Genomic DNA, 17,952 nt, shown 5'->3' with positions numbered 1-17,952 from the left:
GCAAGCCCACCAGTAGCATTTAATTCACCAGCCCTGGATATGAGATACCACTTTACAAGAGACTGACAGGTGAATTAAATATACCAAATAGGTGAAGGCCAATCTTACCATATTTAACACTGAGAGCACACAGACGTTACACTGGACAGCAGTGCTAAAGTGCCCAGAGTCCTAAAACCACCAACACCATGTTATAAAAAAGGCTAGGAGAAAGGCAAAAAAATTAGGGATGACCCTGCAAAAAGGGCCAAGTCAAAAAGTGCAAAAGCATTTTTTTTTAATGCAGGCGGCCAGAAGAGCAGAAGCAAGGGGGGGGAGGGAAAGGGACTGAAGGGAAACATCAATGCAACACTGTCGGGGACAAAAAGCGACAGGAGTGGGAAGGCTGTAGGGGATGTGAAAGCAATGGGGAGAAATGGAAAGCAACATGGTGGTTGGTGGAAAGCAACACAGTGGGCAATGGTGGAGGGTAGCAATGCGGAGAAGAAGACAGGAAAAAACAAGACAGAGGGGTGGGGAAAAGCCCTCGGGCAACAGAGAGCAACAACGAGTACAGGGGGAGACATGCATACTAGGGAGACGGCTCAAAAACACGTGCACTCTAATGGAGTGCACTAATTTAAAAGAAAAAATGCAGTGCTTGAAAAGCAAGCTGGGGAAGCAGCGATGACAGCAAATCAAACAGATTGTCAAGAGGCAATACACCATGGAAGGGATAAACACAAGATTGAGAAGTTGATACATGAACAAAAAGCAGGTAAATGAGTGACAAAGAAAGCGAACCAACGGTAAGCAATGGGCGGGCTCCAAGCATCTCTATCTTCTTGGTAAGCCACAATATGTCTCGCAACAGACAGTGCATGCACTTTCTAGTATGCTTGTCCTAAATCTAGATACTCATGACACACAGAGAAAGGAATATGCTACTTACCCAGTAAGCATCTGTTTTTGGCATGTAGAGCTGTAGATTCACATGCTTTGCATACTCCTGCCATCTAGTGTTGAGTGTGGATGTTTACAAGTTGTTTTTCTATGAAGAAATCTTTCCATTCACGAGGGGATGGTGAATCCACTTGTCAGTGATAGTGCGCATCGGCATCAACTTCATTGTTAGATTGTTATCCCATAAGAGGGTGAGAATGGAGTGAGTGAGTGAAGTACAGAGATGTCCATGTAATGTAGATAATGAGAACTGCAACAACTACAGATGCCAGGGGAGGTGGGAGGGCACATGTGAATCTACTGCTCTACATGCACAAGAACAGATGCTTACTGGGTAAGTGGCATAATCAGTTTGACAAAGGAAGAGAGACTCAGAATTTTAGTTTTTAGAAGTGCACATAACATCATATATTTAAGGACATATTATATACAAAGCAGTCAAAGGCAGCACTGGAGGCATATAATGCGGTGGCAACCCAATGGGGCTTTGTGCACTAAGTGATAGTGAAACAAAGAGTGACGACGCGAGTGACATGTGGGTGAACACAGCGAAGGACGCAAGGTGACAGTGGAAAAACAGTATATACAAAACTATGGTTCGTCCTCAGAGAATGAGTAATTGATATTAGATTAGGAACAAAAGAAGATGATGCGCCATGAGTCGCGCTGTATTGAGGGTCGACGGCGTTTCAATCCTATAGAGTTTGGATCTTCATAAGGACCGGGTTGCCGGATTAGGTGAGTGCTGCAAGAGAAGGAAGGGACAGGTCAGGGGTGGGAGGGGAGGGGAGGTCAGGTACGCGGTGCATGGGCATGGGGAAGAGAAAAGTGCTGTGTGGATGAAGTCATGGGTCGATGGGAATGGTTACAGTTGGTCAGGCTTCTCTCGACAGGAGTGGAATATGGACATATTCACGCTGCCATTCCAAACAAGCCGTCAGTTGTGTTAAATAAACCCGACAATATTAGCCCTAAATGATGTTTAAACTGTATCATTGGTGTTGGACGAAGACTGGGATTATTTAGTGGCCCCGAAACTGGAGGCTCACAGATGCTACCCCAACCTTCCTCTATCCGTAGACAGCCCTCAATTACAATATCAAATTGCCTGATAAGTCTTTGACGAGTCTAGGTGTCACAGCCAAAAGGGGGAGAAGTTTGGTTGCAAGCATATGATCGATAAAAGATCCTATATTTTCAAAAATGATTTGTAGGTTGTGATTTTAAGTCTGTGGGTGAGCCATAACTGTTTGTATTTAGGAGAGGTGGATTCACTGTGGGACAAGGATTTGAGAGGGGATCTGATAGTCTCCTTCTTTATTTTAAGTACCCCAATCCTTGCCTTCATAGAGCGGGGCCTCCTACCTCCTGAGCTTGGTCCAGGAGCAGTGAGGTCCAGTCCCCGGTCATTCTGGGTGAGTGAAATAATTACTTACTTTGCGCAAACCAATGTAATAAGGATAAACACAGTTTTCCTATTAATACAGTACTCATTATGTTTGTTTTTTAGATGTGAGATACACCGTTTGACACGGAGGAATAGTAGCATGGATTGTTTACTTATATCCTTTTTTGTAAATTGATTTATTCACATACTGTACGTTTTATTGTGTGTTTGTGATAATTTCACGCAGTAGCAAATAAGTTTAGAGCAGAGGCCCTGAAGAAAGTCGTGGGATCCTCTTCACTGTGGGCTGAAACATGTTGGCCCTTTGGCAGCTATATGTTGAAACTGCTTTTTTGCACTGTTGTGGTTTTTAGTTAGGGAGAGGTCAATATTCATTAAAATTCAGTATTTGACTCCTTACCCTATTTTAAATCACCACTTTTTCTTTTGTTATTGCACTGCACATGGTCCCATCGACACTATATTCTCAAGGTTAAGAAGTGATTGTGGGCATGACCCAACTTTGTGGTGGCGAATGGAAAAGGTCTCAATGATCAAGAGACATACCATCCCACTTTGGATGACCAAGTGAGAAAATTGATCATGACAAGACTTTGATGGGAATCCAATGATTACTTTTGAGTCTCACCAACAATCACTTGAGGTTCTGTTTTCTGGGTTTACTGCTGTTACCCTGTTTATATAGACTATATAATACTTCATGTTTTGACTCACTTTGTAAGGAGTCATTAGTCTCTTGGTTGGAGCAACTGTGAGCTCCTTTCTAGACCCCCAGGTTTTCTTGTTATAAATATAAGTTTGTTAGGGGATAGTATCCTGGGCTAGGTCTTTAAATATCCCTTAGACCCTTCTCTCTTTGTGTGTTTTTGATTGGGTGAGCTCCAGGCAATAACCATGTCGGATAATGTTGATCATCCATTTGTCTGATGTTATGGCCTGCCATTGGGGAGAAATTGTTGATGTCTTCCCCCAACAGGAGTTGAGTGATTGAGGGATGAGGACAAGTCACTGTTTGTTAGGGTAAATGTAGTTAAGCGCTGTGGCACCTTTATACCTACCTTAGGAATGGTTTCCTCGGTACCCTCCTCTATAAAAACTTCTAGAGGGAGAGGGTTGTGTGTTGGATTTTTAAGAGGAAGAATTAGGGTCTGAGGATGTGCTTTTGGACCCTGCTCTGTAAAACAAGAGGTGAAAGGAGCCTCTGTTTGATGGAGACTGGAGAGCTCCCATGGACTTTGCCACTCCTGTTTCTTTCTTCATTTTCTCTAAAGCCTCATCGACTTGAGGTCCAAACAGGTGTTGTTTTTCAAAGGGAGTATTTAAAATGGATTGATGCACTTCAGGTTTAAACCCTGAAATCCTGAGCCAGGCATGTCTTCTTAGGAGAATGCTGGTGTTAATTCCCCTCGCTGCAGAATCCGCAGCATCTAAAGCACATCTTATGGATGAGTTAGCCTTCGTGACCCAACTGTTGTACTTTAATTTTGTGTTCATCTGGGAGATATTGAAGTAATTGTTGCATCTTGTCCCAGTGTGCCCTATCATATCTATCTAGTAGGCCCTGTGTGTTACCAATTTACCAGTGGTTAGCGCATTGAGCTGACACTGTTTTACCGGATGCATGGATTAATTTAGACTCCTTGTCTGGGGAGGTGCATCGGCATAGGTCTGTGAGTTTGCTCTCTTACGAGATCAGATGGTGAGGGTTAAATGTTTTATATAGCCTTGGAGTAAAGACACGGGCACGCACAGGGTCTTTAAATATTTTGTCAGCATGTCTCATCACGCCCTTTAATATAGGAAGACTCTGATTGGTCCTATGTGTAGACCCTAAAGTATCAAATAAAAAAAATCTTACTCCAAAGACTCTAAGTTATACATCTCCATGATACTCTGCTGCTCTAGAAATAAGCTCTTGGTAAGCTATATTATCATCTGGTGGTGATGGCTTTGTAGGGTATAGATCGGGGTCAGTATCTATGGGAGGGTCAATAGTGTAGTCATTCCATGGATCTACAGGCAAATGAGTATTGTCATCATCATCCTCATCTATATCAGGTAGTGTATGAGGAGACGCCTGAGGTGTTGCGAGTAGAGGATCTGAACTTCGTAGATGTAGTGAAGATGGTGGAGGAGGATGAATAGGGCTTGTAGCCATGTCCTCTTGTTTTTTAAGAGGAATCTTATAAGCATGGTCCTCTAAAGGAAGTTTCCATTTAGATGGTGTCTTAGCTAAAATATTTCCAGTATCTGGATTGATGTACATCTTCTTTTGTTTAGGGTCTAATTTTTCTTTTAAATGTTTAAGGATAGGTTCTGGAGACTTTGTGAGGCTTTCTTTTGTTTTTGGCGTTGAAGGTTTCAGTGCCGAACCAGTCTTGTCTTTCATAGAGGAGGGTTTTGGATCCAAGACAACGACTTTGGCTGACTTGATCCTGAGCCGGAAGGCTTGACTGTTTGTTTTGGTGCCAATCTAGAGGGAGAGGTGTCAGAAACATTGTCCCGGTGCCGACCAAGGCCCGAAGGCAGAGGTGGTGCCAAAGCCTTATGCTTGATGTAAGAGGTATTGTGGAGTAAAGGGTCTTTAGTTCTCACAGGACCCTGTCCTTGAGGCACGTCTTCAGACTCCAAATCAATTTCCAGTCCAGAATCTGATTCTGGAACAGAGAAGGCTTCTTCCTCTTCTGCCACCTACGCTTCGACCTCTTCATGGTCAGATTCTTCCCTGAAGATATCCGGAGTATGTTGAATGCTTTGGTGTTGCATTTCTCTTCGCGATCTTGGCGATCACGTACAATATTTTTGGACCAGAACGACTCACAGGTGTCGCAGTCTTCTTCCTTGTACTCCGGTGAGAGGTACAAGTTACAAGGTTTATGTGGGTCAGAGTGCAGGGACTTGGGAGTGGCACGGAGGATAGAATTGGAACAGAGTCCATTCCATCGGCAGAAGGGCAGACCAACGCAGCTAGGCCTGAGGGCCACCCACGATGTTTCCGACCGAAGATAGAGTTTTTCCCTATGGAGAACAGGGTAACGCGTATGAAAACAACAGCGTTGAGGGTACAGTGGATTGCGCACCGAGGGGAACCCGAAGGACTGTTTTGAACTAGAGAGCAGCAATACACTGCCGGGCCCAAAGGCAGAAAAAAATAAAAGGAGTCGTCACCTTACCTCGTGACTGGAAGGACTTCTTAGATGAAAAACACAGTGCAAACATCCGGCTTCAACACTAGATAGCAGAACTATGCAAAGCATGTGCATCTACAGCACACATGCCTCGAACAGTTAATTTACCCCATAAGTTACCTGAAGGTAGATACTCTGCAAGAACACCCTGAAACCTCCCCATCTAATAACCAGACACAAGTCGACCTATTATGGTCAGTGAAGAACTGTTTGATGTAGGATTGAATACTACTTCTAAAGGCGTACCATGCAAAGCCATTGCCTGCAAATGTTGGGATGATGGTAATCTGTTTTCAGGAGAACAGGTGCATAAACATGGAGTTGTGATCATAGATGCCCAGTCTGGAATAGAGGCCTGACATGAAAGAATAAAATGTGTACTCTACACCTAGTAAAATTATGATCCATGCAACTATTAAATTCCGGCTGCACGTCTAAATTGAAAACCTTGGGTATTATTCACTGCCTTTGTGCCAGACAGTAGTAAGCATGACTTATGAAACACATTTATAATCTTCCCTCAGTAGTGTTTGCACAAGCAGCATCCTATGCGGTTTGAGGGCATCTAAGTACTCCAGTAGCGAATATGTCCCTGCATATGGATTAGCAATTGCAGTGGGTTTACCATCCAGTGGGCTCTTTGATGATGTACATGCCATCAGTGTCAATTTTACTATGTAACATGGCATTTGGCACACCTAGTGTGATCCATATCAATTAACTTCTTTGCATATGGAAAGTCTGTTATGTAGTATATTTGCCCCTTGCACCCCTCATGTATTTTAATGGTTTTTGCCTCTTGTAAACATGCAATATCCATGCACCATCTTCAATAAGTGTATATCACATCGTTTTAACCCCTTTGCCGTGGCCACGATTTCGTGGCAGTGCGGCACTTCCGCAAAATGGGCGGGGCCGCGTCGGCCGTTGGCCGACAGCAGCACTAGCGAGGTAGTGCTGCGTCGGCTGACGGCAGCACGCAAGGGGTTAATACATTCCCCATCTTTCTTATATTTCTCTCTTTGAGAAAGATCAGTTATATTTCTGGCTCATTAATTATGTGCTCATGTACTGTTTTGCATATTAACACCCTTAATGTAACTTATGGCCACACAAGTGGATATAACCATCAAACATCAGTATGCTCCAGTTGATTCAAAGTGTCTGAGTTTGATGCCATAAAAAATGTACAACTGCCGCCAGAGTAGTGTTGCGCAGATTTTGCACTAACAAAGCCCTACTCACCACCAGCTCCCTACAGATGGCATTGGCATCTATGGTATGCTGCTCCTGATGAAGCCATCGTAGTCCCTGGAGTTTGATGGGTTCGATGTGCAGACTGCTGTGAGGTCGATTGAGGAAGTCACTGTGATTGTTCAGCCCCAGTGCTCCTCTGCAACATGCTATGGCCAGCAAAAAGGTGCAGAAGGAGATGACCGATTACTGGCTAGATTCGGTATCCATGCAATGAGTTCTTGAGACTCTGAAGAAGGCCACACCTAAAATGGACATTAAATGGTGGAGTTTGATGGACAATGGTGGGCTGGTCTTTAGGAAGTCGGAATCCATTGCCCCCAAGAGACGAGATACTGTATACATAGGGGGTTTATAGGCAAAGCTAGGTTTACCTTGGTGTGTGGATTTGGAATTTAACTGGACTTCCTATATGAACACAAAGGTACTCTTGGAAAAGTATGCCAAAGGGGGAGGGGTGGGGGAGGCTAGCAAGAAAAAAAGTGGTGAGCAACAGCAAGGCACTTTATTGAAAGCAGTGTAGAGGTTTTTTTTGCAACACAGCAACCTGCCAAGAGGCCAAACAAAATGGAAGTTCTCTCACTATGCTAGAATATCCCAGGGCCACTTCCACTTTATTGGATACAACATCTCTCCGGCAGCCAGCTCAATCCATTCTGGTCCTTGATAAAGATGCAGGAATTTATTCTGATAAGTTAGCAGAGGACACCGACTAGAATAGGCGTTCAAGTGCAGGGGTCAGCCTCACTCAAGTTCAAGCAGCTGATGCAATGAACAGCGGTGGGCAACAGCAGCAAGGAGCAATGGAGACAGAGGCATCAAGGCAGTGGAAAGGGGTATCTTGCGGGCTGAACAGAAGTGAGAGGGAGCAGTTGAAAGCTAAGGACTCTTATAGCACACAGGTAGTGGAGAATGTTGTGGCCTATACTCCAATTTGACCAGGGGAGATACTTCCCCCCCAGGTACCTTAACAAGAGACAAGAATCCCTTTTTCAACGGGGTGCCTGGGAAAGTCTATAATGAGGAGCAGTCTGTTCTTAATGGCTTATTCAGATCTGTTTCAAGGCAATAGTGTAGCAGAGTCCAGAGCGGGCTTTAAATAAGACCAGATTAATAACTATAGACCAACTGTAGCACCTTGTGACAAGTAGCCGTGGGAAGCAAGTTCTGTATGGAACTGTCAATAGAGTCCACTCCCCCACAAACACTTGGAGGGGATTATTCTGTGGAGTTCTCTGGCTCTTGCCCCGATCACAGACATGTGATGTTTTTGCTTAGAGAACTACTTGGAGAGGCTAAAGCTATGAGGCATTGGCAGGATAAGCAAGCCAATGAGATCAAGCCACAATTGGAGTGAATAGAAGCGCAATTGGCACCAGTTACAGATCAATACAATGAGCTGGAGCAGTGTGTTGATGCGAGGATAAAGTGGAGGTAGCATCATCAAGGATGGAGTGGTTCCAGAAGGATATCAAACTCTTTTGTGAGAAAAAAAGAATATTTGGAAAATCACCCCAGGAGGTCGAACCTCAAGATTATTGGAGTACCTGAGGGGAAAGAGGAGAGTGGAGGACCAATCACACTTGTTCAATTTTTGATTAAATCAGATGCCCTTCCGTAAATCTCAGATAGAGTGATGTCCTATATTCTTCCTAACTAAGTACCCGTGTACGATTTTGGTAAATTTTGTGGATTATAGGATCAAAGAGAAGATTATGTCCAAGACTATCAGGGAAAGGTCTTTTTCAGCACAGAATGAATTTACCTTTCAAATGTATTCTGATATGACTTTTGAAACTGCCAAGAGGAGTAAAGAATTAAAAAATATGATTGTATTGTTTCAGGCTGTAGGTGCTCAGGCCTCTCTGGTCCAGAACGCAAAGTTAACGTTTTTGTTCAAAGGTCAGTTCCAATTTTTCACTCAGGTTTCTGAAGCACAGCATTTTCTAACCGAGATAAAGTAGGGAGTTCAAGATGGTGTAATTTAGCTGCATAATGGCTTGATCACTGTAGAAGTCAATGGTTACAGGGCAATAGCTATGTAGAGCTGTGTGACTATTGGATTAAGGTTACGCAACTTTTGGGGTGAAATTGTATTAGTCTTTGAGATATCTACTTAATTCTGGACTACCGCTGAACTATCGAGATATTAGTCAAGATCAGCAATGACAATTTGGGGGATGGTGATATGGATGGATATGGTGGGGGTGCGGGGGGGTGCTGGTCTCAAACCGGAATGAACACAGACACCATATCACAGCGTTGATCACCTTAGGGTTTGTGTGGGAAGGTGTTTGAGGTAGGAGGAGGGGTGGTGCTCTCGCAGTAATGAGGAGTTGATTGAGTGAGAGGGGTGAGGCGAGGGGAATTGCAGCAGAAAATAAGGAGGTGCAGGAAATGCAGTTTTGCTCAGGATTTTAGGCTGACATGGTACTAGGTGGGATCAGACTGAGACGGGCACATGTGAATAGGAATATCCACAGCACTTTAAGGTGGGTTGATTTTCTTTATATGTAATGCACTTTATAATGTATTGACTTTGGAAAAGATTACTTTTGCCCTATATTGCTGATTTGCAAGGATGCCCTTCACTTAGCACTTTAATTGTACAAGCAGTTTTATACAGAATGAAATGACTCATCCTAGATTTAAAGTATTTTCTTTTAATGCTAACTGGCTGAATAATAGGCTGAATAGATCATTTGCAAAAGACTCGTATTCCTTCTGGTAAATTGAATAAGTTTAGCATGTTTAAAGCTTAAGTGTTTTCCCACTGTCTAGCAGCCCATAGAGGTTTTACAATTCAGATATGACAGACCGACTCAGAGGGCCGATGCTGTTGGTTGAATTTTTCGATAGACTCTCTCCAGCTAACGCTAGTAAGTGTGTCCACTCCTGTTGAGGACTATCCCGGTCCATTAAGAAAACTCTTTCAGTCTTTATGGTCGATTGAAGGTGAAATTATCTGGGGGGGAGGGGGCAATTTAAATTTCCTTCAAAACCTAGGTTTGGATATGACAACTAGAAATAAGAAACCTAAACCTGAAAACCTTGAATATTTAAGAATTCTTCCAGAATGTTTAAGCTAATTGACCCATGGAGAACAGCTTTTCCATTAAAAGGGACTTTTCTTGTTTTTGCGGACAGATATAAAAAAAAATGCGACTTGTATCTGTTTCTTTTTGGCTTAACCTGCAAGTAGGTTTAAAAGGCTAGATATGCTACCAAATGGTTTTGTAGATCATTTAGCATTAGAGATTTTAAAATTTGGAGGTGAGCTAATGCTTTAAACCCCAAAATGCGTTTTTAATAAAGTTTATTTAAAAGATGAGAATTGGGAGGGGACCTGCAAAATAGAGTTGAGAACTTTATAGGGCAGAATAAAGGTACCGCCTCTGTGACTATGGTCTGTGATGCCATGAAGACCTCTTCATGAGCTTCCCTGATCTACAGAGATACATTCCAGTCTAAATCTCTAAAAGAAGAAAAAATCCATCTCGAGAATCAAATTGATCATGAATATTAGAAATTTCTTAGGGACAAGGCTCAAGAAAATAGGACTCCCTAGGAGGCAAAAATCGGCAATTCCGGAGCACTATCACGCTCAAAATTATGTGCAAAATTCTACTTATCTCTAGCAGATCTATGAAGAGTATGCAGGGAGATTCATGGCATGGCAAGCTCCGGAGCACTGCATAAATAGTGCGATAACATAATTAAATGTCCTAAAACTGATGCTATTACTCCCTCTGATGTTGAGATTAGGAATATTTTTGGGAGCATTTTAAAAATATCTAGTTTATAAAAAAAGGACTATTTTTATGGATAGTCCATTTGTCCTGCAAGAATTGGAGGTAGTAGTGAAAAGCAAACCTGGGGGTAAAGTGAGTGGGCCAGATGGGTTTCCATCTGAATATTATAAGGCTTTTGCAGATCGTTATCCCTTATGGTTGAAAGTGTCTAATTGTTTCCTGAAAGGTGGGTCACCCCCGTCTTAATAGAGCAATGTGGTGTGTTTTCCTAATAAAGGTAACATTTCCTAGATCCAAACTCCTATCACCCTATTACACTTCTTAATGACATTATAAAATTATAATGAAGCTGTTGGCATATTGTCTGAATAAATTAGCACCCAGACTGATTCATGAAGATTAGAATGGCTTTATTGCAGGGCAGCAGCTCTGCACTAATAGCAATTCATTAATTGAGGCTCTTGATACATTTGTCACAAAACATGTACCAGTAACAATTTTTCTTTTAGATGCTGAAAAGCCATTCTCAGACCACGAGATTAATAAGGAGAATGTATACTAACGCAGAAGCAAAATTAATTTTGAAAGCATATGAAGCCGGTTGATTTCAAGGTTTACAGGGAACCACGCACGGCTCTCCCCTCTTGCTTTTTCTTTTTGCCTATTTTATTGAGCCCCCAGGGTAGGCTACAAGACAAGATGAAGGCATTAAGGTGGCTTTGTTTCAAATATACAAAATGTAATTACATGCGGTTGATATAATATTATTGGAACCCGCGAGATCGGAGCAGGAGAGAGTGTTTGAGATTTGCATGGACTTCCACACTTTAGGCGGATACAAAGTTAATAAGGGCAAGACATAGGTTATCCTCTATAGTTGTTTGGTGGTGAAATTGCTGTTTGAATTTAGGGCTTGAGTACATACTCAACCAAAAAGATATAGGTGGGTTTATATGACATGAACAACAAGCCTCTCCTGAATAAAGAAGGGTAGCTCTCCCCTAATTTAATTTTTAGTTCACAGCTTATCTCTATACATTAAAACTCTTGATTTGTTTACATGGTTGATTCAATGATTTTGCCATTTCTATGGAGTAAAGGCAGCCTGAGGATATTGTGAGACATTTTATACAGGAACTGGAAAGGAGGATTGGCTCTACCTACCCTGAAAACCTATCATATTGCACATTTAGAATGCTCTAGCACCAAGATGCTCTTGGAAGTGTACTTGGACCGCAGAGTAGAAGAGAGTTGTATCGAATTGAGATAGACCGGGAAAGACAAATGGAATGTACAATTAAGTACATTTGATGCTATAGTAACAGGACAACCAGCACATTAATAGTTTCTCCACTAGCACCACAAACAATGCCAAAATGACAAGAAGATTCTAGTAGAGAAGGAGCAAGCAGAAAGTGTAAATTGTAATCCCCAGAAGAGTAAAGTAGGAGTCTGGTACACGTATCTGCGATCATGTGATTAAAATAGATCTTTATAGCCAGTTCTCTGCAAAATGGCTAAAGGAGGAAGGGATAACGCTGAAAAGAGATATCTGTCAAAGAACAAATTTACTGAATTTTAAAACACTGAGGGGTGCAAATATTTGCAAAATGCTGTTTTTCCCCCACTTGATTAATCTACCGGGCTCTTCAATTTTTAAATTAAATAAGGATGGCCCACCTGTATAAATGTTTTAGGTGCAGTGCAGTTGATAACAGAAGCTGGTCTCATAATATTTGGCATTGTACTAAAATGCATCATTTTTAGAACAGTATATTTAGATCTTTGGAAATGGAATTGCAGCTAGAGATCCCCAAGAATCTTCTCCTCGGGCTATTGGGACATCACGTACCATTGGTAGCAAGGGGGCATCAGAAAGTGATATTTATCTCAATGTCTGAGGGAAGTTTATGAAGTTAATGACGTTTAAAAAACTGAAGGGCCAAAGCAATCCCATGTTTTGCTGACTGGCTCAGGAAAATGCAGAGAGTAATGGGAAGAAAGAGGGTATTTGCAGAGAGGGCGGGCCGATTAAAACAATTTGGTAAACTGGGGAATCACCTTTTTGGCTCCTGAAGCTAAAAATTGTATAATTGGGTCTTTAAAATATACGAGCAATATTTGTATGACGATATTCAGCTTTTTACCTCTGTGCCTTCTTATTGGTTGCGCTTTTACTATTTATTATACCAGCAATTGTTATGATCAATGAGATGTTTATAGTGCATGTAATGCATTTTTATGCACCTCTGTAAACAAAAAATAAAATAAAAAAAGAAATGTACAATCAACAACTACAGGAAAAGAAACAATAACTAATCTCTTGCCCCCGCACTCCACCCAAAGTGTAAAATTGTCCAAGCTTAACCCAAACAAGTATTTTTATAACTGATATTGAAGGAATGATTTATGAATGTTATGGGTTTGTGGTCCGTGTGTCTTACACATCATACATTCAAACTCATTTTACACTAAAGCATCTATTCTCCCCCTTCCCTTCCACTACTGATTGGCTTCTAAAGTTCCATCTCGTCCCTAGCAAGTCGCCCACGTCACACAAACACAAGCAACCACATGCCTATATTTAAATGGAATAGCCTATATCTCCAAGTTAATATTAGGCATTCTGGAGTTATGTGGGTGGCATGTGGAGGTGGTCCACTATCCCACTAAGCATCTTCATTCGCTGCTTCAGATTCCAGTGTTACTGTGTCTCAACAGAAAGAGTCTGTGGTGTCATCTGAGGTAATGGGTGCCATGGAGCGACCTGCGCAATTGTTTCCTTGCATTTGGTTGAAGCTTGTTTTTTCCTCCATTTGTGAGGGGTGTGTATCCTGTGGCTGATGCAGTTTCTGTTTCATCTGTACCTCTTAGCTTGGTCACTATCAGGTGAATCTCTGCTGCCCATGCCTGCCCAGTCCTTGGCCACAATCAGGTCTGTGAAGAAGTGTGAGTTCCTTGATTGGTTTGGTAATACTTTAATTAATAAAGAATCGGAAACAAGATTCAAAGTTGGCTGCAACAGAGCTACCTGTGCAAGATATATGGCATCGAAAGCAACAATGATGGGCTGGTGAGCAGTGTGAACTGCTGCAAGGCCCTTGCAAGAGTTAAACGAATAAAAAAAAAATATTGGAAAAATAAATCCCATACTAGATGACACGCCCTGGCTCAATATGTAACTTTAAAGCATTTGTCCATATGCATCATGTCATCACTCACCCTAAAAAAGCCAAATGATAAGGTGGTCTGACCCATGCCATATGGTGTGGTGGGCGGGAGCAAAACGTGAATGATACGAGAACGGATCAATGAATAGAGAGGGCAGACCAAAGGCCCTACTCAACGCTACACGTAAATATGACGGATGGTAATTAACTTGATGTTCAAAAATATACGTTTTGCTAGAGCTCAAACTATGAAAAACCTTTTGAGTTAATGCAAGCAATTAATAAAACACGACCGGAATGCTTCCGCATAATAGTTTTAAATAAGCTGCTTACCTGTATAATAAACGTGCCTAGCACAATGCTACAAAAGATGATATTATTGAAGATCCCCTCAAAGACATTTCTTTCTCCATGGATCTTTCGAGCATTGATTTCGTTGAAGAGCTGCATCATCACAAACGTATTAAATACTATAGTGTAATGTTGAGAAGGCGGGGCGTGTAGTGGCGCATTCCGTCCACTGTCGATATCAAAAAGTTTCTCTCCTGTAGGTTCAAAAGCAACAGTTTGTTAATCCTTGACATTTGCATTTATATTTCTTATAAAGATCACCATTATGATGTACAAGTCTGCCACTACAAGTCTGTGTAAACAAAATGTTCAAGATCAACTTTCTTTGTTTTCTATGGTAGTTCAGCTGCTGCTCTACATGTTTTATTTCTTTTCTTTATCATGAGGTATACTGCCAATAAAAGGAGCACATATCAGTAACTGACTCCATTCAAATTCACCAATGCTTCTTATGACCACATACCCCTAGAACCCAGGTTAATTAAACCAACACAAACAACTGTTAGTAATTCTGTTTATGTACATCTTTCAAATAAAACATAATACAAGATATATATCTCACTCTAGAATCAAAAACTACTGTTTTCAGATTTTACCACACACAATTCTCATCTACAATTGACTGCACCAGAATCTCCATCCGCTTCTTACATTAGGAAGTAAAAATGAAAGGCACATTGAGTCAGATGTAAGTCACCAGTCTCAACTACTTTTCAAATTAGTCAAGAGGACACATTTTAAGTAAATACATACAATGAAGGGTTTAAAATTCAGACAGTCCATTGTAAACGGTTACAACAGGAGATGCACTTTCACTGCATTTAGAGGCTGTGGACCACGTCAATGCCTTGCAAGTTTGTTTTCAACAATTTATAGGAGTGATAATAAAATGTTGTTTTGACTTACTCTGCATTTTAAAATTCAAATAGCAAAGAGTAAAATAAAATTAATAGACAGCAATCGTTTCCCCCAAATTAAGAGCACATTTTTCTTTTTTTACTAGAAACCTTTTCACTGGCAAGTTTTTTCAAAGCAAGATAACATGAAATACAGCTTTCAATAGCATACGAGGATATTAAACACTTGTAGTCTATTGTAGTATCAGCATGAGCTAAACAGTCGTAAATTGTAAACAAACAGGAAACAAGGCCCGACTGAAAAAGACCGACAGAGGCGCCGAGCAAGTGCAGGATCGACACACACCCTTGCAAATAACACAAGAGCATAAGCAGAAATAAGCGGAACAAAGCATCGAAGGTCGACGAGAAGCCTTTGGATGAGGACACCGCTCCGGGGAGGAAGATGGTCATAAGAAGGCCAGGAGATGAATCCAGGAGACTCGAGAGGGGTGAATGAAGTAAGTACAGAGTGTCACCTCCTGTAGGTGTAGTCACTATAGCCAGGGAGTGCACTAGTCAAGTAATTCAAGAGCTTTGAGTCTGGGCGGTGTAAAACACCAGTGTTCAAGCCGAGTAAAGCAGTTTATCATGATTTGCCAGATGTGGGTGAACTTATCGTCTGTGTGAGCTACCTTTTGGGACAGCAGCTCCATGGCCAGGACACGCCAAAGGCATGTAAACTATTGGGCAATTAGAGGTGCTGTGGGTTTATTCTAGTGAAGGGCAATAAGTTGTTTGGCTGCACCTAACATGTGGCTTATTAAGTGCCAATCAATTTGTGTCATCGCTTCAAACACCAGGTGACGGATGCCGAGAATCACTGTACTGTAGGTATTTGGGAAATGGAAGCCTATAACCCTTTTAATGTGACCAAGAACTTCCTTCCAGTATGTCACTATGAGAATGCATAAAAAACGTTCGAGATTGATTCTTGAGACGGCACGCTGATTCTTTCAGAAGTGCCCTTATCACGGCTGATCACGGACGGCCGCCCCAAGGATTGAACAGACCAGTGCCTTCAGGCCACCTCGGAGAACTAGGGCGATCCACTAGGTCCCCTACCAAAGGATGGGACAGCCATAACCATGTATGAGCTCCCCACATACGAAAATACCAAGCACTCCCTGATTCAGACAACCTAGTCCTGATGACGATCCAAATTTACTGAGATCGAAACGCCGTCGACCTAACAGCGTATTAACTGGCGTACTCCATTCCTGTGGCTCAACAACGAATCCAAAATTTTTTCTGTAGTGTGATACCACGTTGTCACCTATCCTAGAGCCACTCACTGTAAATAATTTGCACTTTGTCACAGTGCGCCGTCCTTGCTGTTCACTTATTTCACTTGCGCCGCCACCTTCACTATATTCACTTACAAGCACCAAGTGTTTTTTGGTTGTCTTAAATTTATTTTATACAGTGCTGCCTTAACTGTATTTTCTATGACCATGACTTTTGTGATAATATAAAGATGATTAACTATCTATGTTGAATCAATGTGGTTTCTCCTTCGTTCCCTTGCTAGTAATGCTGTTTGCATGCGTAACTAATTGTCCATACATTCTTACCAATCAGGACACTGTTTTTTTATGCATCGTATATACCCAGTCCTGAACTGGTTTATGGGTTACACTCCTGTAAAATTTACAAAACTATGAGAAAGCAGGCCCATCATTTGAATAGAAAGTCTCCAGGTGCCAAGTGCAGCGTCAAAATTGAGCTAGTAGGGTAGATAGAGCGAAGGTACGTAGGGGTATAGTACCAACTCGTCATTAATTTGTACCCTGTCCCACACTGGGGTATACTTCAATAAATCTTAGGAATTTTACGCCATAACTGTCCTATTGTTTCTGGGAAATGCCTTTGGTGGTGTTGGTATGTCACTGTGATTGGTGTGTGTGTAGGGTACATGGGCTGAATACTTGAGTACCTAGTAAGTGCAGCATATAAGTCTTTTTGTTTCCTCAAATGACCCAACAAGAGTCTCAAAGGGGGTGTACTGATGTGTCACCCTCTGGACATTGGAAGGGTGGAATGCCCTGTGGCACAGTTGATATTTTAATCTGGGCGACACATGAATATGAAAGTCCTGTTTGCCTTGCTCAAAAGTCTTAATAGTCTTCCCCTCAAATAGATACCGGAGGTGCGGCAATGTCCCTCTCCCCAGCTAGAAAAGGAATGTGCCTGTAGAGTTGGCGTGAAGTCTGGATTATGGGCAAGCAGAGTGCAGGGGGAAGGAAGGCGGTAAGGCCCAGTTTGAGCGCAGTCTTATCCCAGATATCGAGGACCGTTTTGGTGGGAGCAGCTATGTATGCACTCCATTGTCTTGCATATTTGGGAAGCCATGCCATGTCCCAAAGGGGCCAGCAGGCCACCGCTCGGTTTGTATGGAGCCAGTGCTTTTCGCCATTTCGAGATGCAGCGCATATGGGCCACCCAGTAATAATCGAGGAGGTTGGGGCAAGTAAAGCCCGCCCGCCCCCGGTCTCTAGGTATTATCAATACTGTATTTGAGAATCTGGGGCATTTCCCTCTGCAGATGAAGGTGCAAATGCCCCGTTTAAGGCAAAGAATATCATTTTGGGGGGATGGAGTAGGCAGAGTTTGGAATAGATGGAGGATTTCAGGAGGATGGACATTTTGAAAGCTTGAAGGTGGCCCAGCCAGGACATCTGTAGTGGCTTCCATCTGCGGAGTACCTCCAGAACAGATTTCAAATATTCTGGTCAGTTAGCATGTGTACAAGATGTTATGGAGGGGTTAAGTTTAACCCTAGATGTTTTATAGATTGCGGGGCACATTGAAAGGGAGTGAGAGACTGCAAATCAGGAGGGTCCAGGTTGGGGATTGTAAAGTTCAGGGCCTGAGTTTTAGCTATGTTCATTTTGAAGCCGGAAACCCTTTCGAAAACTGTTAAGACATTCACAAAGGTCGGGAGGGAAGTCGCATGGTAGGTGAGGGTGAGCATGAGGCAGTCTGCAAACA

General features: G+C 42.2%; 1 protein-coding gene across 5 annotated transcripts in view; it reads right to left on the bottom strand.

Annotated features, from left to right (window-relative positions):
* ATP2B1 (ATPase plasma membrane Ca2+ transporting 1) overlaps window positions 1-17,952 on the bottom strand; it is a 552,666-nt gene that overhangs the window by 67,066 nt on the left and 467,648 nt on the right. For all 5 annotated transcript variants that reach the window (XM_078674265.1, XM_078674263.1, XM_078674267.1 and 2 more), the window contains exon 18: window positions 14,048-14,259. In XM_078674265.1, coding sequence (XP_078530391.1) covers window positions 14,048-14,259 — 212 coding nt within the window. The remainder of the gene's footprint in view (window positions 1-14,047; window positions 14,260-17,952) is intronic.

The sequence above is a fragment of the Lissotriton helveticus genome, chromosome 1_1 (genome assembly GCF_964261635.1).
Source record: "Lissotriton helveticus chromosome 1_1, aLisHel1.1, whole genome shotgun sequence".
In the NCBI taxonomy this organism is placed as follows: domain Eukaryota; kingdom Metazoa; phylum Chordata; class Amphibia; order Caudata; family Salamandridae; genus Lissotriton; species Lissotriton helveticus.
Note: the sequence above shows the minus strand (reverse complement) of the source record. Positions and strands in the feature narration are given on the sequence as shown.